The sequence below is a fragment of the Pieris napi genome, chromosome 14 (assembly GCF_905475465.1).
Source record: "Pieris napi chromosome 14, ilPieNapi1.2, whole genome shotgun sequence".
NCBI classification, from domain to species: Eukaryota; Metazoa; Arthropoda; class Insecta; order Lepidoptera; family Pieridae; genus Pieris; species Pieris napi.
This window is the reverse complement of record NC_062247.1, coordinates 10,488,895-10,512,987: the sequence shown is the minus strand read 5'-3', so window position 1 is coordinate 10,512,987 and position 24,093 is coordinate 10,488,895. Positions and strand designations below refer to the sequence as shown.

At 32.6% G+C, this 24,093-nt stretch overlaps 1 protein-coding gene across 13 annotated transcripts in view; it reads left to right on the top strand.

Moving 5' to 3' along the window:
- LOC125055911 (cAMP-specific 3',5'-cyclic phosphodiesterase, isoforms N/G) overlaps positions 1-24,093 on the top strand; it is a 343,092-nt gene that overhangs the window by 240,202 nt on the left and 78,797 nt on the right. For 7 of the 13 annotated variants that reach the window (XM_047658644.1, XM_047658645.1, XM_047658643.1 and 4 more), the window contains 2 exons: positions 10,607-10,801; positions 15,151-15,189. In XM_047658644.1, the coding sequence (XP_047514600.1) occupies positions 10,607-10,801; positions 15,151-15,189 (234 nt within the window). Of the gene's footprint in view, positions 1-524; positions 671-5,040; positions 5,137-10,606; positions 10,802-15,150; positions 15,190-16,352; positions 17,094-24,093 lie in introns of those variants that run through there. The other 6 variants (XM_047658651.1, XM_047658641.1, XM_047658640.1 and 3 more) reach the window with 5 other exon arrangements.

The following is a 24,093-nucleotide window of genomic DNA, read 5'->3' as shown; positions in this document are numbered from 1 at the left end:
AGACTTAACCGTGCAACAAGTGACATTACAAAATAACGCTCACTCTTTCACAATAGAAGCATATAGTGCTTAATAAATAGAAGCATCCTCTTGGCGGCGCGGGCGGAATCGGCGTGACGTACCGCAAAGACGCAACGCGCCGGCCGCCTAACATCAACAGTACCGCGTCACGAATACAATCAACAACACGCGCCTCGATTAAAGAAACTATCTCCATTGATGGAAGAACGCGAGTCGATCGATCTATGTGACCCAATTTTAATAACAAAACACTGCGATGATGTGATATATCTTTGAATTCACGCGTTGTAATGGTCAGTTGAGTGGCGGTCGCGGTGGTGTGCTGTCTGACGAGCACGTGTTCTTCATGCCTGCGAATGCGCGGCCGGCGCGATAGTTCCGCGTGAATGACGTTTTAAAGTTGAAATGTGGCGTGTGAGGGTGGGCCGTGTGTGGAGGGTGGGATAGACATGATAACGTTTGTGTTCGCGGTATGGTCGGCGGCGCGCGCGTTCGGCTGGCCGTGCGAGACCCTGGTGACTTCTCCTGAGACTGAAGATGTTCCAGTGTTGCCGCGGCTGCGATCAGCCCGCGCGTCAAGTGACTTGTCAACCCTCAGCACGACCACCACTAGTTCTAGTCAAACCAGTAGCGGGGATCACTCAAAGAGGTCCATCACATACACAAACACAAACAATACATAACACTATTGATAAAATAGGAACATTTTGTGTGTACTTATTTGTGTGTACTCGACAAAGTTTTGTCAAAAACCCATATTGATATGACGGACAGGAAACTTCAGCACAATGTAATAATAAAAAATATGATATGCTTAAAAACACTAGACACGTGTTTCAGGGCAATGATCTGACACTATAAAACTAAACAAAAATAGACGGTATGATTGATATGATTGATTTCATATCAAGATAAGTTCTACGTCATAAAAAATATTTTACCTTTCTGTCATAAGAATTTTTGAATCCAATTATTATAACATCATAGATTCTGAATGCTTTAATACGATGCTCAATGAATGCAGGTTGACAATTGACAATCTTATCTTCTGTTCGAAATAAAGCGGCTTTTAGAATCTAATAATGTAATTTTAAAAAATAATCTTGAATTAAAATGCTAAAACAATCATATTTTAAACATATATGAAAAATTGTATTTTCGAATCATCTTTTAACAGTTTGATAAATGTGAAGATAAAATATTCGCCGTTAGTACACATAAATTGGCTGCCAACGATTAAATGATGTTGATGATTGCACAAGGCCGAGCACTTACACCATTATCTAGTCTTTATAACACAAATATGATGACTTTATTTTCAATGACACGCAATATCAAAGCATAAATATCTTTTAGAGCGAAATTCTGCAAATTTCAAGAAAAATAACAAAATGCACTAAAAATATTTAATAACAATTTAATACTAATTGGTTTTTTATTACGAATAATAAATGTATAGGAGATCCTATTACGCTAGGTTTAGTAACTTTACAAATTAATTATTATTAATATATATAAATATTATATATTTATATGATATATTTTAGTTTATGTTAAGTTTCGTTATTTATTTCAATGTATATTATTTTATTATTATTAGTTTATGTTTATAAGTTTAATTTTATTAATATTGTTGCTAATTACATGTTGATGTGTTATTATTATTTAAATAAAATTAATTTGCCACCTTGATCAAACTTGTGTAGGTAAATCTAATAAAAAATATTGACTAATTATTAATGTTAAGTCGAATTTACATATAATTAGATTCAAGGTCGAAGCATACTGTTATTTAGAATAAATAAAGAATGCTTAGATATTCGTCGGTGGGTCATGGGTCATTAAAATTCTGCATCTGTGTTTAGCCCTTTGCCTTAAGAAGGTGGCTGTTCAAATGGTAGCTTTATTATGTTAAGCTGGGAGTCGAACCCAAAATTAACTTGCTGTATTTTTAAATAATTATAAAATTTAAACATAATATTATCACACGACAAATAAAATAATATTGTATAAAATTTTCGTTTTATACATAAAAAGTAACTTAAATATTAATTTATAATTTTTGATTATACACGTATTTATTAGCATTTAACTTAAATATCTTATTTTCATAATTCATTCTGAAACTTTGGTTAGCGCTGTAAAAGCTGCTAAGTCTTTAATTAAGCAAAAAGTTTTGACGTACTTAATGGACAGTATTATAGCTTTTATTTATTGTAGTTGTTCTAACAGTTACATACTAAAGGATCCCATACAACATTATTTGAGAAATATTTTAACCCTTTTGTTAAAAATATACTAAACAGAGTGTAAAAAGATTTATTTTTAATTGAAAGTCTATGGCACGTTTCGTTTGGTTATGATTAGTCAAAAAAATATTACGTGACTTGACGTGCTCCAGAGCTAGACTGTTAAATCGATTAAGGAAGATTATTGGCACTTTCTTCCGTTACTATTTTTAAAAAACCTTATAATATATTTTATATACTAGGGTTTTTCACTTTTTATACCCAAGACAAGCAGTGTTGTCCTAGTGGCTTCAGCGTGCGACTCTCATATCTGAGATCGTAGGTTCGATCCCCGGCTCTGCACCAATAGACTTTCTTTCTATGTGCTCAATTAACATTCGCTTGAATGGTGAAGGAAAACATCGTGAGGAAACCGGCTTTCCTCAGAACTAAAAAAAGTCGACGCCGTGTCTATGTACATTGACAAATGATTATGAAACAGATACAGAAATCTGAGGCTCAGACCTAAAAAGGTTATAGTCTAGTGTTTTTTTTTATACTAAATACAATGCATGCATCGTCATGTTCAATCAGTATCCATATATCATTTAAATATTTTAGTCGATGCGATTTCAGCAATTGTTTAATTTTGCACGATTCCTTTTGAAGAAGCGATAGATCAAATCGCTTGCACCCGATTGATCGATTCGAGTTTGACGTTTTATATTCTCACTCCGCTTGTTATTAGCCGCGTCCTGCAAAACAACGGGCAAATTAAACAACGTTTCAACCTAAACAACGTTTATAATATTTTTTAATAATAATATTATAAACGTAATATTGAATAAAACTCTTTTTTTTGCAACTGTCTATGTTAGTTTTATGGTAGGCTTGGAAGAGTTTATAAACGATAAAGCCTCTTGCATTCATCGTATACACCGACTTTTATGTTAAATGATTTATTTGTATTGCAAAGAAGTATAAATAATGATATATACTCGTACTCATAGGAACAATATTTTAAACGAAAAAATTAAAAAACTAATTATCTACATACTAATATTAATAAAAAAGTGTGTGTGTGTCAGCTACGACGCACGATTGGAGTTTACTCCTTACGAACGATAAAATGTCGATAATGTTCTGTGGCTGTCGACCATATTTTCATACTAAAGGTTGTAAGAATATATTATGTTTTTATAATATAAATGTTTGTAGTAGTAATAAAACGTACCTACATCATCTATTCCCAAATAGGATTTTCTTTCTGTGACCAAAGTTACCTTTATAGTAAGAGAAGAATAAGAATGAACAATCTTTTTAGTTTTAATTTCACTGACCATTACTATTGAAAAAACTCTATGGCACGCTAGACAATCTACTTTTATTTTTTACACCTGTCAACACTGACAATGTTGTAACGTGGCTGTCAAAACGAGAATTCAAAATAGAAAAGTCTGTGTAATGTATTCCATCTCATTCTTTTACACGTTCAATCCATTTGTCTCTTTCTACATAACGCCTCAACGTTTCGTGTTACACATAACGCCTCAACTTTTCGTGTTACACTTGATTTTACTCCTCATAAAATTTCCGTACCGGGCCTTATAACTCAAATCGTTTCTTAAGGAGTAAACTCCAAAAATTTAAAAATTTAAAAAGATTTAAAAAGTTTAGTCCCTGTGGCAGTGTACCTTTAATACTGGCAACATTTCCGCGCTGTATGGCGATACTTAAAAATAAACATTTAAGTAAAGAAGAACAAATGTAAGTGAAACATTATATAACAGGTCTTTTTAAGGAATCTGTTATCCTGCTGTTTCCCATTTGTATTGATCTTTGGTAGTTATACTTACATTTTATATAGGTAACTATAGTCCTCCCACTACTAAATACGTACCAAGTATTTTAGTAACATACATGACGTGATGTCCAACAGCTAGTATAATATAAAAACCCCGATTGATCTTACTCATAATAGGGAGAGCATTTTATTAGCAGCTTTAATAACTAATAAGTAATTTCCCGGAAACATTCTCCGTCATATCTAATGTTATTTGGAGAAGCGAGCATTCCTCTTATATCAAAAGAGGATGTATGATGTGAATGCTTTAATTGGCTTTTTAATTAATGTTTAAATGGTTTATCAGTATAACATTCCCAGCATTTTGTTTATTAATAAGTTATATAATGTTTGCGTTTTTAAAATAATAGTGTTTTAAATTAAATTGTATTTAAACTCGGAGTTATTAATTTCTGATTAAGGGTAATCTAACAGCAATTTAATTGTTAATAGCAATTGGTGTATCAATTTGGTAACAAGTTGTTCTGATATATTTCGCAATATGTAGTCACATTTTTTTTTCGAACTCTTGACAGTCTGAATATGTAATCTGACGAAATATTTTACTTCTGGCTTGTGTGTCTCAACAATTGGATTATATATGTAAAAATTAAAGTAGGCGCTGTATAATGCTTGGATAAAGACGATCTGTGATAAATAGCAAAACTTTTTGTTAAACGTTTTTGTAATATTAAGATGCGTTTATTAAAGAAAATATTATTTAAAACACAGACATAACTATAAAATCTACAAGAAATCAAAATAAATGATTAATACGGTAAGATGTGCTGTAATCTAGATGAGAATTGAGATGTCACAACAAAAATGAAAACAAAGATAATTGGAATTGCATTTTTGCAATTAATATTGCGTTTTCAACAAAACACACAACAAATAAACACTTATACACACAAGAACTAGTGGTGGTCATGAGGTATGTGGGTTTAGGTGGAGTGAAGCGCCACGGCGCTGGAGTGCTAGAGGAGCGTCTCGAAGACCACTCAGAAGACAGCCTGTATCCGCCAGGAGACGGACTACTGGCAGGTATATAATGATGATGATGGCAAATGTAATAATGAGGATAATTAAATTATTTATGCGATATGTAATCTATTAAAAAAATAGATTGAAAAAAAAAAATTAGATTAATTAATTTCTTAATTTGTTTTTCTTTTTTTTTCTCTGATTTTCGGTAAGTGTTAGAGGAGTTCATCATAATATTTAAAATGTAACACCTAAGATCAGCAAATGTTAAAACAAGATTTTTTAATTTCTGTCTTAGATTTTTAAGGCTATTAAATTAAGGTGTACTCGTAAAATATTATACAAAAAATACATACGAGGACGAGCATGAAAAGAACGTACCATTTCTGAAAAGGCCGGCGACGCACTTGCGAGCCTCCTGGCTATGTAAATGTCCATGGGCATAGTATCACTTAACATGCGGTGAGCCTTCTTCCCCGTTTGCCCCCGTTGCAATAGTTTATCTATAATGAGACTAGCTAGGATACAAGAATTCTTTAATTTACAAAATTCTTAACCTAAGTGAACAGCGAAGTTAACCAAAAATTATAATTGGAAATAAACAAATCAAATATTATACAACATGTGTACTGTGTAGCGAGGTTATACTACCTTAATAATGCCAGTATTTCCTCCTGATTGAGGAAAGCATCAGATCTGTGGTCAAGACTCTCTATCAGGCGTTAACTCATGTGATGAACTTTAAATTAATCTTAATACTAAATTATTTTCATTATATACATTTATTGTTACGTATTTTTTGGATTTAGTTAGTTTTGCATAATGATTTGTCATCGTCGACCGAGATTTTCGCGCGCTTGTAGCTGTAATTTTAAATCTTAAACTGTGCTCGATAATTTACACTTATATCACCAATAGTTGTTTCTATCGTGATTTAAGTGAAAAAAAAAGTTCCATTCACACAAAGTAAATTTTTTTATAACTTCTTTTTAATATTTTATTTCCAAAACATTTTTGTGAGATTGTAAAGTGGAATCAAGGTCTCCTTCCAGAAATATATTTATTATTGTCTTTGCGTACATTTAAATAAAAGTACAGTACTAATAGGTTATATTGCAGAAATATAGGTGTGAAGATATTGTTAAATTTTAAAGTACAATTTCATATATAATTAATAGGCTGTTTTAATCTTAACATTGCAAATCTTTTGAACAGATGTATGACATGAGTATTTACTTCGAACAGCTGATAAATAGAGTATATCTAAAGGTTAATGACCGTTGAAATAAAAGTTGAATGACCGCTTCTTCTTCAATTCCATAGCCTTTTAGAAATAAAATAAATTTATCTCTGCTTTATTCATTCTAGACGCGTTCATAAGCTTCACATTTAAACTCTAGTTAAAATAGACCATGCTACTGCTACATTAATAACAAAAATAACCCTTTGAACTTTATAATTAAGAATTTGTAACAAGTGTTTCTTTAAACTGATTTAAAAATAGAATCATCAAACAAATTAGGTGTTGAAGAGTTATTCGTGCAATTATGTGATAAAAATAGAATGAAATTGGCCCGGCTGTGTTAGCACATAAACCTTGATAATCATCATTGTCTCTGACGTAAGGCCCCTTAATAGTAGTTATGCGAAATTAATGATAATTGGCATAATCATACGCACGACTCCTCGTGATTACTATTTTAAAACGTGTTTCACCTTGAGCAGGTGGCCTAGTGGCATCAGCATGTGACCCTCATCCCTATGGTCGTAGCTTCGAAGCCCGGCTGTGCATGGACTTTCTGTCTATGCTCTCACACGGCACAGTATAGAATACGTTAGGTACTCAAACTCAAAATATCTTTATTCATATAGGTAAACAAGTACACTTATGAACGTCAAAAAAAAGTTAAAATAATTGTAAATTTACATTTACTACCACTTCGCAAGTCAAGGGCGTAGAGTGGGCAAGAAGAACTGGCAAGAAACTTTCCACCACTCTTTCTAATCGCCAAGTTTTGAGTCATACAAATTGTTTGAACTGGAGCAAATCAATCCCAAGGATAAGAATCATTTAAGTATTCGTCAAATTTATAAAAAGCGGTACTAATACTAATACTAAGCGGGAGCAGAGTCATTCATAAACAAATATCACACCTCTGATTTTCTTTTATTTTAATATCTAATTAAAATATTTCTTAAAGCAGTAAATTTACGTATAATAGTACGCTGAAGAAAACCACCGTCAGAGTCAAATGTCGACGATATGTCAGGCACAGAAGGCTGAATACCTACTTCCCTATTACAAAATATACACGATACAGATATCTGAAGCCCAGAGTTTAAAAATATGTTATAGCGCTCATGGTTTGTGAGTTGGTCTGGTTTTGATTGGATTGTAACGCGTTTGTGCATTGCACGTCTCCAAAAAGGTAGAAATCGATTCGTCACCCCCGTTTAACCGTTACATGAACATGTACACTTGAACTTTGAAAGTTTTGGGCGACTGTAATCGCCTTTGTACTGTGTATCCTTGAATATTAGGATAACTCGGGTATCCGACCATGTCAATTACTTTTATAAAATTGATACTAATTTGATAAATGATTTATAAATTGACTCTTTAAAGCTTTTACGTTAATATGGAAACCAAAACTATTGTATTCACCAAAAAAAATCACCATAAAATCGCTCTTACTATTTCATACAATACAAGGCAAACCCAACTATTTCAAAATCCTCGGTCTTTATTTATTTTATTTTATTTATTTTTAACTCAGTCATGTATCATATACCTTAAGTTATAACACAAATTACCAGCAAATAGATATATTTAATGTAACTAAAAATAAAATTTAAAAAAGTCTGATACCTACCTTTTATTAATAATGACTTTGTTATTCTTCCTTTATATTAAATATATATTATAATTATCAGTGAATCTTAGAAGTTAGAATTTATTATAAATACATATTATATACTTTGTTATATTTTTTGTATATATAGCTGAAACTGTGGTTTGTTTATGTTTGAATGTGTATTCCGTTTTTGGCTTTTGTGTACAATGTTATTGTTTGGATATTGTTTAGTGAGTAGCTGTAGGAATACTGTTGAGCAAATAAAAAAAAAACAGATTTCCATTTAATTTTCCAGGATTTGATCTAAAAAATTCGAGAAATTTTGAACCTCCTGTTTTAAAATTGGTTTCAAATAGGTTTTACTGCGGGTATCGAATGTTAAAGGGCGCAGAAGGGTATTTTCCGTTACTTCGCCGACGCATTTTCGTTGTAATTGATGCCTGAAATTCTATATATGTAATTGCTCCCTTACTTAGTTTCCCAAACAGCGTATTTTGGTATTAAACTATTGTTTCAGAAAGATATCCCAAGAGGTTATTGCGTTATTAAGGATTACATTGGCTCAGACAATATACATCAACTCACTTCAAACGAGTAATTAATTCATAGAAATAACTAGACTTGCCATAGTTTAACAGTTTGCGAGTTACGGAGGGAAAACAAATTGTTGGATTTGCATTGAATTGCCTCAAAATTATAAAAGCCAAGAGGCTGATTGCAGATGGGTGAAGAAAAAAAAACAATAATCATAGAAATTAATTATTTTAAGTAGCTTACCACTATTATTGTAGTATTCATTTCCAGTACATTTTATTTTTAGAAATACATTGATATAGAGTTATTTTAAGTCTCCAAAAAATGGATATCATTTAAAACACTACCTTTTGAAGTAATGTACCACTTAAAAGCTATATTTAAAAAAGGTTTTAATCAATAAATATATTTTTACCCCACTAGAACATTTTCACATTTGTACAACCACGGTTGAACGCAAACACAATACTAATATTTTATTTCAAAAAATTACGTTCACTACAATTTTGATGCTATAAAAGACCCGTTTCAAAATTTTTAAATTCTAGCATAATGTATTACAATTTAAATTTATTGCATATTACTATTTCCGTCAACAACGACATCTACCGGAAAATCTTTACAACTTTATGGAAAACTCTAACTAGACACAAAATGAGATGGATGTTCTGAAAGTGTCTAGCAGATGTCGCTAGGTATTTTAAACCTTCAACTTCAGTTGAACAGACGGTTTTATTCAATACTTGTAGTTACTCGCGCTACAAGTTTTGGCACGGGCTCATAGTAAAAAACGATATACGCGTATAGGTCGGGGAGGAAGTTTTACACTATGTAGTAATTGATAGCAATGTTTGGTCTTCAACCATTCTATTGATGAAAGCACCAAAAGCGTTGTAGAAAGATGTATCGATCTTATTACCTCGACTTTTGTTATCACCACTGACTGTTGTGGCGACTAAGGCACTGTTGGCCGCTCTCCACCACTATGTTGTGTGTATATTGCGAACCGATTTTACGTAGAGTCAAATAGAAGTAGAGAAAGAGTGTACTAATTCGTAAAAAGGCGACATGGCGTCTGGCAATTTGATGGTCATGAGCGGCATTATTTGCGTCATGTGAGCTTACTGCTCGATGGAACAAGCACCTGATCTCCTCATAAGACTCAAGATATGTTTATCAGTCACAGAGGACTGATCATTTACCCTTGAAAACAAAAAAAGTGCTTGCGTACAAAGTACACATGCGTACAACAACTTCTTTGACAAACTAATTTTTAGCTCTTGTTCATATTTATACAAATCTAAAACCCTAGATTTCCGAGACTTAGAGGAAAGGAAAAGGAATATATATTAGGAATTTAATGAATTTAATTGTCATTAAAATATTAAGTGTCGAAAATTAATACAAATAATATATTTTTTTTTAATTTATTTCTTCGATAATAAAAACACGTGGCATTTTAATTTACAATTCGTCATTTAAGATTTCAATAAATTATTTTGCATAAAATATAAATTACTAATATTTCATAAACATTATCTCACACTCTCTCAATCGGTCTCAATCGCTCTCCCCCTTTTCTTCGACAAGAACGCTGTACAACTTCGTGACGTTTTTAAAAAATTTTACACTCATGCGCCTATTTCACTTCAACAAGAATTGCAGCAATGGCGGAAAAAAAAAAAATTAATCCAAACAATTTTTTTCTTTATTAAAAACAACTTTATGAATACAATTAAAAAGTTTCATGCAATGTTTTAATGAGCTTGTTCTGCTCTAGGCGATATCACTTCCTATTGTGAAACAACGTCGCTTCGGGAGCAATTATAAATTGTGACTTCTCACAAATCGATACGGCTCCGTGTCTACATACTCAGATATTCAATGCAGACGTCATTTGATACCTATGTGTATAGTGGACATAATATTAACGTGGCAAACATTTGTATAGCGCGAACAAAAAAAAAAAATATAATTTTTATTTTTCATCATATATAATCATAATTCAAAATGAATCAAGAAAACCGTTGTATTATAGTGTAATTACTATTATTAATAAGATTAATAATTGATATTGATTATGATTTGAAAATAATATATGTGTAAACGATTATATATTTATAAATAACGCTTTGTTTCAGCTTCGATGTGGAGAATGGTGGGGCGGGCGGTGTTGCGGGCGGCGCGCGATCTCCGCTCGAGGGCGGCTCGCCGTCCGCCGCCCTTGTGCTACAGTCACTGCCGCAGCGCCGCGAATCCTTCCTCTACCGATCTGACTCCGACTTCGAAATGTCACCCAAATCCATGTCACGTAACAGCTCCATTGCCAGCGAAAGGTGAGTTATCAAAATGGTCAAAAGCAATTTCAAGTCGCACATTTTGTGCGGTGCTTCTAAATTTATAATCGATTTTTTCGAAAGTTAAAATTTCTCAATCAGGTGTAAATATATGAATAATAATAGTGTTATAGCATTTACAATTAAATACGTATAAATATTGGCCTTTGTCTTCCTGAACTGTATTCTAGTGACCGCAAAGATGAGAGAAGTGAAGAAATTGCAGCTGTAATACAATAATTATGTTTAAATTTATACAATTTGTAGAATTTAATAGTTTAATAACATAAAAATCATACAATTACAAATCTACAACATACCTACTAAAATACAATTACTTTATCACCTAATATGAAAGATAGCCAGCACATAAACTGTTTAATAACAGTATCTTACGTAGACATTACACATAAATATTAAGCCAACCTATAAAGTTTTAGTAGGCGTTTTTAATTCTTACGAAAAATTCAATAAGCGTGCGCGGTATTTTTGTCTCAAGAGTATTTTCGAACAATTTGAACACTATACATACTTGTATACTTCCAAAATTTAAGAATTATAACAGTTTCTATGTAAAAATACAGATTTTCGCTAGGAATTTCTTTTATCCTTTCGTGGGTATGGCGAAATATGTAATAACTTAAGATATTGCGAAATAACGATACACTTACAAATATAATTCCCCTGCAAGTACATAATGTTTATAAATAATATGATTGTCCTAATTTCATATTAAGAAACGTTATTCTTTCATTATTCGTTTCGTTATTCTTGTAATATTCGGATATCATTTTCTCTTATATATACCTACTTATTCTTTATTTACGCAAATCTAACCTTAAGTAATTACACTTTACATATTACATGGTCGCATATCAATGCCAATAATTTTTTAAATTCAAAATTATTTACATAATTATTAAAGTATATAATACTTTATTTTTCGTTTCTCTGATTTTCTTACTCAAAAACGACGTGAGGTACTAACTATCTTTGAGTTTTGATGCATATATAATATCTACTGAATCTTGTCACATGTAATAGTACATACTATATATATAGTTAACATGGTTTAGTAAGTATGTAAGGGTTAATCTCAATCATATAGGGAATATCAGAGTAAATTGAAAAGAAATCTATTTTTGGTCTATTTACATTTTGTAATTTATTTATTAATTTCACTCTTATAATTAATAGATAATAATTATATAAGTATTACTATGACACAGCGATATTATATAATATTGCATCGTTGATTTGAAAAAGTACTAGGAAACCTGTTAAGATCAATAATATCAGCGTAATTTGTGAAAGTTGAAAGAAGAAAATGTTACCTTGTTTATTCGATTTTAACTTTGAAAGTTTATATCAAAGACAAAGTTGGAACATACTCTTATAGTAAGAGTTGCTAGAATACTGCGATACTAATTTAATTGTGACATATATAACAGTGATTTTTAAAGATAATTTCAAGATGAGATAATTATAGTTCATTTTAAACTCGGACATAGATTTTGAGTATATTTATTGGACTGAATAAGCATTAAATTTTCCATGCAAATATTCCTTTGCGATATATTTAATTAACTGTTAGATTGTATGTATTTATACATGTGTTTTTAAAACACGGACACAGATTTTCAGTAGCTTTATCGGAGTAAACAAACATTAAATTTTTGATATTTTTCTTTAACAATTAGATTGTACGTATATTTCTACAACTCTTTTGTGTTCTTTGCAAGCCGACGTAGCGTCTAGCCATGGCTAAAAGTTGATTGAGCAATAGTATAATCTCCCTATCACAACATTCTTTCTCTCATGTATTTTGTACTTGCAGTACCATATAGAATACATATTTTACTTCGCTCATACAAGAGGCTTTTCCCGTAAGAATTTGGTTTTACAGGTTGAAATATTTTTCATATAATTTCAGTACTCAGTGTACGGAAACCGAATGGACGACAAAGGTTCGAAATGTCGACTTGAGTAAAATCGATATTCCTAAGATGTCGGTTTAAGGGTTCTTCGTAACCTGTCGAGACATCTTAATGAATCGGATTCTTAATGTTATTAAAATAACAAAATTATTTAATGTTACAGTTCCTTTAAAATAACTTTCGAAACAATGTAGGATTCTTTGTTTATTTTAGAACTCATTTCTTAACTGATAACTGAATTAAACTTTATTCACTTGGTTTTCCTTAGAACGAAATGAAATCTTTAGAGGTTATATATTGCTGATCATTGATATGAAAATTGTTTATAGATTTTATTGTGTAACGAATCAAAAGCAACGTAATCTGTTTCATAAGCCAAACTTCAAATATAATTTATTTTTTACCCAATAAGTAGAGCAATGTACGTGATATTATTTATTTATATATTAACTAAACAATTTATAGTATGACCAACGACAAAAACGTTTATGTATGTTTAGATTTTTAAACAAACTGTTGAGGTTTTGTGTTCAGAATAGTAAAGATATTCAACTCAATGACAAAATTTACAAAATCTTCGTAATAAGATTCTACACACACCAAACAACCACAGAAAGCAAGCGTCTACGAAAAGCTTAACTCACCAGTGTTAATGTTGTGTTTGACTAACAAGTAGAAAGCTTATTCACAATTGTGGCGATAGCATGTAAGAAGGCGTTCATTTACTACGAATGAAAAACAATTCTTAATTTAAAATAGCATAAGTTATAAAAGAGAGTAAAACAAATGATGGCGCATTTTATTTATTGTCAACAGAATCCAATCACAGAATAGCGACTCGATCCGACCAATCAGAATCAAACGAAATGCGTCGCCTTTTGTTTTAAGTCCGACTCTTGTCAGGATTCAGGAAAAAGAATTTATTTATTTTACAACTCGCTAATCTTGACACCCTTCTAAATCCCGCTTAAATGTGGGCGTTTCACTAAATCGCACTAAATCCCACTAAAGAACAGGGTCTTAATTCAAAGACACACGTAATTAATGGATGCCTTCTAATTATAAATGTTTGGTATGATCCTTTTGTGACGTCTAGTTGTTTGTGTTAGGATGTCGACGGGGTTATTGGACACGCTCAATGTTCTCAATATTAAATCCATGCTATTGCCATCACCAACCACAGTACTCAGCACTTAGAGTCACATCTGAACATGGATATTTTACGCTTTACATCAAAAACAGGGTTTCGCTTCGGTGTTAAGAGCATTGAGTCTACAGCAGTGTTTCCCAACGTTGGGGGAAATTTGATTGTTATTTGGCTATTCGATTTAAGATATTTATTAAAATTATTTGGAATTTAAATTTCAGTTTATCATTGTTACTCACTGTGTTAATAATTTTCTAGTAATTTTTGTATAATTTAATTTTTGAAGTTATACTTCTTTAGGCGCGTTATTAAATATTGATGAGAGTGAAGTTTTACGATGCACGCGCGTGACACAAAATTAACAGAATGAAGTTGCCCACGGAAGATGCTACGGCATTGGACATAATTTAAAAACAACATTCGAATAATAATAGAATTTATGTTACACTTAATGTAAGAGAAAAATAATAAATATTTATTTATTTAATTTTTCAAATGTAAACTGAACTTTATTGACTATAATGACTCCTTTCCCAGTCTTTGATTATTTAATTGTAATTAATTATTTGCATGCAATCAAAAACTATTTTTAATAATGCCAAAGAAGTATAACTTCTTACGCGCGTACATAGGTACACGCACCCTTTTTTTTTAAATATGTGCAAGATTGGGTATAGGAATTTTATTATGACACAAAAAAGGTTGGAAAACACTAGTCTATGGTTTCTCTACCTTAGCATGCAACTTAAAAGTTATACGCATATTTGACGTAAAAGAATCGTCTGTCATAGATAGAGATAAACCGTATCGAGTACTCGATAGTATCTGTCATACAGCATATAGTATCCCCAAGATGTTTGGCTTTACCTACATATTGTGTGTTTACCTTATAGTTACGATAAAAGCGGAGGTATCTAGATTAATTTAAATACCAGCGCGTTTAATAAGAGCTGAGTTATTGAAGAATGCATGTCCGGTTATTTCAAAGGACTGTTATCTCACATCCACTCGAGATTGTGATGGGTACTGAGCCTAGTGTGAGTTTACAGTGAGACAAATGTTATGTTAAAATTTAGTCAAAGGTTCGTAGATAATAAATCATTTGAGATTGACGACTCGTACTTTAGATATACGTTTATCACAACTGCCTCAAAACACTAACACAAACGCAAATGTGCTGCATTACTGTAGACTCGCACCAGAAATGAACATGCAAAAAAATCCCGTGTTCTATCTTTCTCTCCCAATGTTTTAATTGCTTACAGATTCAAGGATGTGGATGTGGCAGCACAACTGGATAGAGCGTATGTATTTTCCAACGCTTTATTTGCATGTTACGTCTATGAGTTTTGCTTTCGAGTAGTGTTCGCTAGCGTACTAGGCGCGCTATACTATCGTTTTTAGCGTACAAGCGTTTGCCGCTCTGTGGTGATTTCGTATGCACGCAGTAAAACGTAAAACAAATGCGCATCTAGTACATCACGCTTTTGAAGCGCTTTCGTGTGATTGTTTGCAATGCGTTTAATACTTAGCTCGCTCTACGTGGTAAGTATGAAGCATGTTATTGAAAATTTCCGTTGCGGATTCAATCTTAATCGACCATTTTATAGCTTAGCAATTTGCCAACTTTGTGAAGCAAATGTGCTAATTTATTTTGTAATTATGAGTCTATAAAACGCTTTAGTAATTTGTAGACGCGTCCCGATAAATCAATGTTTGTTTGCTTGTCTGGTTTACAAGCGAGGTAATTAAATTCAGCAACTGACGGTTAAATATCGACTCTTTGAAGTTTAAATGCCCTTTAACGTATACAAATATAGGTATAGGTAATTATTTTCCTTATTGATCCATACTGCTTTCCGGCCTTAGATAGAACCTATTTAATTTCTAAATTTCGTTATATTAGCGCGTTTAACCAATTCAAAAGGGCATTAAAGTTACATATTAGAATGAGCCTAGTAGACTAAAATGGGGACGGCTGATGGCGACGTGTATCACATTCGTATATATTAAGTTTCACTTGTAAAAAAAATACATTTTTTGTAATGAGAAATAAAGTTCTTTAAACATTTATTTTCTATTTAGCGTAAAACGAAGTAGGGTTCTAACGCATCAAATCGTAAAGAAACTAACCGATAAATAGTTATGATCTATTTCTTATAAATTACGGATTATAAGCTGTAGGTAAAGTAACCTTTCCGATACTAGTTGATTTCCTACATAGGAAATGTATTTTCCCACCTGGATTTAAATTCAACTTGACAATGCCCTCCTGGCTCTCAATTTCCACGTAGCATTGATTACCGCCCACCGCTGCCAGTTTCCATTAGCGCCAAAATTATCTTCGTGCGTAGTCGGGTGCTTTCGGCGGCCGCCGCGTGTGCGAGAAGGATGCAAGATTTCCCAGCTCTCGCCCGCGGCTCGTCAGCTCCATTGACAGTCCGCGCGGCGCGCCGACGGCACGGCTCATGACCAGGCACCGTTCACAGCGCTCCGCCGCGCTTAAAACCCCGCACAAACAAAAACCCCCGCAAAGATGTGACTTTCTAGCTCTAATCTAATATTATTTTCGACTCTTGTGTAAGAACGTGAAGTGATTTCTATTTACTATTTCTATGAAACGTGCGGTATCGGGTGTGTTGGGCACCGAGGTCACGCACTGGTTCAACGAGTTGGCCCTGTTTTGCTATTTCAATATGTTTACAATATAAGCTTTTTTATAGTATTTTAAGCCTATCTCGGCCTACCGATTCTATATATATAAAGGATTTAACTGATTAATAGCGTGTTATAATTCTTATCTATAGTGGTGCGTATTAAAATACTAAAGTCGACAACCAAAATAGACGTGCTGAGAAAAATTTGAATTAAAATAAATTGCTTGTATTTAAATCGCGTTGACATTGGCTTAGCGCGATACAAAGTGAAAGTTAATTAAAACGTTGTGATCGGTTTAATTACATTCAAAGTGAGAAATGTAGTTTGGGATAAAAGGATACATGATGCATCGTTCGGGGTCCCAATCCGTTGGTTTGGGGGCTGGGAGCGGGTTTATCGCAAAGAGTTCAGCTTCGGAGCACAGTATGGCCACTGGGGTCGGGGCTGGCAGCAGCACCTTGCCAAGGACCCTCAGCACCAGCTTTTTGCGTTTTAGGAACCGCTCCTCATTTTGGGAGAAGTTTTGGGATGAACGTACCAGGCGTGATGCGTGAGTAAAAAGCTATCAAATATAAATTTAATATAACAGAAATTTGAAATTTATAACATTTAAAATGACAAATGACTCTTTGTCATGTCAATACTATCAGTAAGAGAAGTAATAAGTAGGTTTACAGAACGGACCTCCCAATTATTATATATTGAAAAATTATTTTTACATGAAATCATAGGATGACAACACATCATCGATTGCGTAATGTGTGCGAAATGTGTAAGTCTTGTAAATATCACGATGACAAGTTTATGAATTTATTCTTAGTTCTCTCTTACTCATAAAACCTTACCTAGCCTTTAAATTAATTTATTAACAATTGACAGTTTAAGAAAAACGTGATGAAACATTAATTTATTCATGTATTTATACATACAGAACATTAAAATATAGAAGAGAAAATAGATATAAATAGTCCCTAAGTTTCATTGTAAAACTCAGCTTAGCGGGTTCTATAAAACACATTTTCCATATTTCCTTTATTCAATACATAAAGGAAAGATTAATGGGAAAATAGCGACTACCCGCAGCGTCTTGACAATTCCGCTAATCGACAAAACGTGTAAAAGCAAAACATTTCTTGAAAAGCTCGAACTAACAAGCTGGAACCCATAAAATCAATTAAAATACCCATTTAATGTATACATTTGTATTCGTCTATTATTATCTCGAAGGGTAGATTAAATATACATCAAAATATCCGATTGAGACTAATTCAAGATCTATAGTGATATATTTATAGTATACAGTTATAATTCTTAACAGAATTTCTTTAATTCATTGAAAATATGTTATCATTTTTACTACTTTGTAAAATTTTCTTAACCTACTAATAATAATAATTAAAAATAATAAATAGAAAATTAAAACAAATTTAAAAAGTTTGGTCCCGGTGCAGTGGTACCTTTGGTAACGTTGGCAGCATTTCCTCGCTGTATTGCGATACTTATTCGTTGAGCGAGGAAAGCACCAGAAATAATAAATTACAGAATAAAGAATAGCGTCACAGATAACAAATATCACACAATAGATCTAGTAGACCGTTTCAGAGAGTCAATTTTAACTACAGATTGTGAATTAAAAAGGATCTTTATTAATATATCGCTTTATGATATGATATAATTATGATATAATTGATCACTTTATGGCTCGGGAACTGGACATTAGATATCAAAAAAAGAAAAGAAAGAATAAATGCAAAAATATCAGTACTTATTTATTTTTATTAGCATAAGAAATACAATTTATATTATGTTCCTTAATTCAGAGGGACTTTCCTTATATTTTAATACCGGAAGTAAAACAAGGGGTGGCTTAAGGAGAAATGGTTAAAATGATCTTCCTTTGTATTTTAAAAGGTGTATTTATGTTTTCACGTTAAAATATTGTTATTACGTATAAGACTTTTTACTAAACAGATAATATGAACATCCAGGGGTGTTCAATCATATTTCGTCTTTATAGCTACATGTTTATCATGTGTCGATTTTAAAATCTAAAAGTCGAGACTAGGCGATGAGATGAGGCACGAACTATGACTCTTGTATGTAAACGTATTGGATTATGATATACGTCAGTCTCACCTTTGTTTTCTGTGTGTTTCTGGTTATGTATGACAGAATCCACTACCTTAGGGTTGCGAATCTCAGCTTTATTAAGCAGAGAATGTTGTGGGTTGTTACTTATTTCATTTCCAGCGTGGGTTTTTAATTGGAAACGTAAATAATCTTTAAAGGAATTTCATAAATGTGGAGGTAGGACTTAGATTATTTTAATGGTTTCTCATGAAAAACTAATTACGTATTTTAGTTTCACTTTCTGGAAAATAATATTTTGCTTTAAAATATAATTGCGTCTTAAAATAGAGCCGATTTATGTATTGCTACAAATATATATGTATGAATGTATTCCAAATTGAGCAGTGTTGGCCTAGTGGCTTCAGCGAGCGACTCTTATACCAGAGGTCGTAGGTTCGATCCCCGGCTGTGCACTGGACTTTCTTTCTATGTGCGCATTTAACATTTGCTCGAACGGTGAAAGAAAACATCGTGAGGCAACCGACATGTCTTAGACCCAAAAAGTCGACGTTGTGTCAGTCACTGGAGGCTGATACTTGCCTATTAGATTTAAATATAGTCATGAAACAGATTCAGAAATCTGAGGCCAAGACCTAAAGAGGTTGTAAGGCCACTGAAATATTTAATTTTTTATTTTTGTATTCCAAATGATAAGCCGGAATCTTAGGGTCTAGACTTTTCGGTGTTGTAAATGCCATTTTTTTTTCATCTTTAATTGTGTATAACTTTTGCAATTTTTTATGTGCTAATACACGCTTTTAGCACATTTTTCTAGACGTCATTCCGGATCCAATGAGGTATCGCACATAATTTTAAGAGCAGTATCTCTATTTTGTACCATTTTCAACTTGTCGACTAGACTATTGGTCTCAAATTTGTGAATCTGTTTGCTAATTTTCTCTATCAACAGCCAGTCCCATGTGCCTTATCTAAGTCATCCTAACGACGTTATTATTCACCGTATGCAAATCTGTTCCACAGTGTTCCAACTAAGATTGTTTAGTTTAGAACCTTGAACTCAATAGTATGTATATGATGTCCGCGTCTCACGAATTATCATTAAAGCTATACCAAGGTCCAAATATACTTCCGAAATCGCGTCAACAAATTAAAACAAAAAATCTTGTAGTAAACAAAAATGAGTAACGAATTTGGCACAGATAAAAAACCTAATTGAGGAAGAAAACACATTGTGTTACACCGAAACATAATTATATCAAACCAACACTTGTATAGCTTTATCGACATTATTATTGCCTCGTAAAACATTTTTATTTTAAGATTCGACGTTATTTATATTCTATGGTTTTGTATTCTGTGTAACGAAGTTTATACAGTCCACAGACTCGTGTATATTTCTATCAGAAAAGTATTGTCTGTTGGTTTAAATTAATCTAAATTAAAAAAAACATTCTTACTTAACTATATTTCGTAGTCTGTATAATAAAATATAGAATAATAATCGTAATAATAAGTGTTGAATAAAATACATTTTCATAGTTCACAAAATCTTTCTTATTATGACAATATAAACTAAAGGTACGGTATAACAATTTTGATACCCTAGGGAATATGAGCAAGCCTCGCACATAATTTTAACAGATAAGATATTGGACTGGAATTATTAGTGTCTGGTTATACGCACGGTATAATAACGTTATGAATCAGCTATTCTAATTTAAATTAAAACATTTAAAACGTCGGAGGACGCTAGAGAGATTATTAAGTTATAGGTTAATGCCCGAACCCAATAATTCACCCACAATTTTGTACGACCGTGACAGTCGATCGATCTCCTATCTGCATCCCAATAACCAAACCCTACGAAGACAATCCATTTTTGATAAAACGGATGACGGATATAATGCTCTTTGTCGTTCCAATTTACCGAGTTTACACTCATATTTGATAATCAATGTAAACCAAATAAAGTAAATAAAACCGTATAAATAACATTAAAATATACATGTCTATGTTTAAAACATAACAAACAGCTTTTTTAATTATTTAAAAAACTGGTGTAAGTCATGGGGCATCCACACGCTGGCTGTTTGTCACAAACACCGCAAACAGCAAACGAAGTCGCAAACACCAACCACAATCACCCAACACAAACAGCCATCCACATGCTTGGCGAACGTTCATAACATTCCGAATCGGCAAACATGGCGGACGACGAGCTTGTGGCAGCTATTACTTTCGGGTTGACATATTTTTATTATAAATTAAAGCAAGAGAAAGAAAAAAGGAAAAAGAGAAGAAAGCAAAGACGATGGTGGATGATTAAAATACATAGAAATCGTACAAGGTACTGCTTTAGACCTATTATTTGGGCTTTAATTGAAAAAGTGTAGCAAGTAAATACGTCCGCCTCCCGCAAGCTCGCGCGCATACTGATCGCTGCCAAACGTGTGGATACGTAGCAAACTGTTTGCCAAACATCCTTTGATCTGGAAAGATAAACCGACACCGATGCCGAACACTGCCCAACACAAACACAAACAGGCAAACAACGACAAACACCCATCCACACGTCCGTGTTTGCTGTTTGCTGTTGGCTGTTTGCCATTGTTTGTCAAGCGTGTGGATGGGGCTTTAAAATCTGTTAAAATAATTAATTGTTGGAATCGAGCTTTCGTCAACTGTCATTTTCATACAAAGGTCTATCCACAGGCACCGATCCGACCTCCCATGGATAGCTTGTATCGACAGATGGCTATTACAAACCGTCGATTGGTTATTGTCACACATATCAACATTTGGATTAGGATTAATAATAATAAGATTAATATCTCAGATGGTAAAAAATGGATTGAGATAGGTTATTAGGTTCGGGCGTAAGTGTTATTTAATATAAATATTATTAATCTGTTCCCTTTTTGTATTATTCTGTGACCAACCTAAAAACCATTCACACGCGCAACATTTTATTATTGCGTACATAAAGCTGTCAAGCTGACAGGAGCTGCCATTTTGAGCGCGGTTTCAAACGACGGCCATCTTTGCTTTATTCGCTTAATTATCGAACAATATGTACAAATTTAAATATTTTTACCGCGAAGGACATGAATAACCGACACAAGCGAGTTAATTTATACCTTTTTTGTTTATAACATAATATACTACCAAATAAAATAAATGTAACTACGATCAGTTATTATAATTGATTTTTTAAGTTTTTAGTAGTGAAAAGATTATTTTTTAATAGAGACTAAAACGAGTGTCGAGTCGATGTAAAGAAACGCCTAGTCTTTACGTCTAACATAAAGTTGTCTTGGCAAAAGTCACCCTTATTCCGCTGCAAATAAATTTACATGTTATTTGAATTGGTAAGGACCGAATTTCTACTGGCCTTGAAGCCTTGTGCAATGTGAGTGTCTATTGGCGGCGGTATCTATTGGCGGCGGTATCACTTAACATCAGGAAGCTCACCTGATGTTGCAAAACAAGTTGATGCAAAAAAACACACGGTTATTTTCTATAAAAATCCGTGGCACCAACAATTTTCTCGATAAAAATGAATTCAGAATAATAAAGCAAATACAACAGCTAATACCTAAACAAAAAGAAATAGGAACTTTTGTTACTCTATGAAAAAGCACAGAATAGACAAAGCTTTTAAAGCGCGTGCATTCATTTCTTCGGCATTGATTTTTGCTGAGCAGTTTATAAATAGTACTACCTCTCTGTTAGATACAATCCAGGATTTTCATACTTTCAATATTCAGCTTTCCTTATATTTGAAAGGTTAGCGATGCAGAATATTTTGTAAAATAGTCGGACTTTGTGTGTATTTGTGACCTCGATAAACTTTTAGTTTTAATTGGTTACGTAATATTATTTTCATTTTTAGGATTTTAATTGTACGAGTAAACTTTACAAATCATTGTATTAATTTTTTATTTTAATATAATATTATTTCTAACCAATTGTTTGTTTTTATTAAGCGTCGCGAGATGCTTGTAGCTATATTGGTAACATTTGTTAGCTTCGAAAGTCCTGGCTGGTTGGAGGTGAGAAAAAAACTAAGTTATTCCCTTACACTCTGCTTATACTGAATTGAAAAGAAATAAATTATTTTTCTCCAGTGTCATGGCGATAATTTACCAAGATTGGATTCCATTTTCAAAATGAATTCCTGTTTGTAAGCTAAGTCTTCCGTGTAGTTCTGCTTAGAACAGATATTAATTAACAGCAACAGTATTTGCCTGTAACATGGTTTTATTTTTAGTACCTTGTACTTAGATTAAGCGTCTCATTTTATCATTTATTTACAAATGAAAATCATATAATATCTTTATAATCACCGGGATGCTTATAAAGATAACATTTGTTATGAAAATTTCTCTTAAGACGCTAAAAAGCTTCTTTGAAGTCCTATTGCCCATGACATTTCTATCAAAACTCAAAGGTCACAGAAGACGTGATAAAAATAATCCAATAAACTCAGGTAAAATCTTATACATATATATATTATATATATACATAAATTATTAGCTAGCTTTTTTCTGGGGGCTTTTTCGTATACGTTTTCACCTTGGGCCTATTTTAAATAATATTATGTAATTTGAAATTAACTCAATTGTGACACTATCTACTTGCGTGAACATCCCCGAAAGCGAGAGCTTTGAATCTATGCAAGAGATTGCATAGATTCCAAAGAATAGCCCCAGATTTGTTTATAAGTGACTATTTTAAAAAATCTAATGTGAAATTTAATGAGACAGTAGACTGAAATTCACAAAATAGTTCATAGCTGATTTGTTGAGGCAAGCTAAGGCATCAAGTGATTACCAAATAACCCCAAGCAAGCATTGCACAGCTTATAATAATAATATTGAATTTTGAATTAATGTGTAGTAGTATAAAGCGCAGTTACTTATAATTTTCTAAGGAATATAATGTACTTTCGCAATTCTCGTTACGTACCTGCTCCTTGATATCTACGTGGGCGCTTAATTGATAACACGTGCCGGAGAAATGCAAAATATCTAATGATCAACAGAAAATTAATAAGCTTACTTTAATAGCTCAGATTATTACAGAGAAATTCTATAAATAGCCTTCCACAGACTATAAATATCCTAAAGCCAACGTTCATCTAGAAACAAAAACCATATTCGGCCTGTTTAAGATATCACAAACTCAATGGTCATGGGCATATGACACAGTTCTTCCTTTGCAAAAAAACTCTTGATTTATGGATTCTGAGATATTTATCCTATCCCAATATAATCGATTTCTATTCTGCAGAAGCCTTACTACATGTTTATGACTCTGAGGTTGCAAAAAGTAACCCATACTCAGTGCACACATAACAATTGTATGATGGTTAAGTATTCTTAAATTTTCTAATTTCCCGCACAATTTTTTTCTTTTTTTCTTTTATAAGAACCTTCTCCTGACAATTAAAAACACAA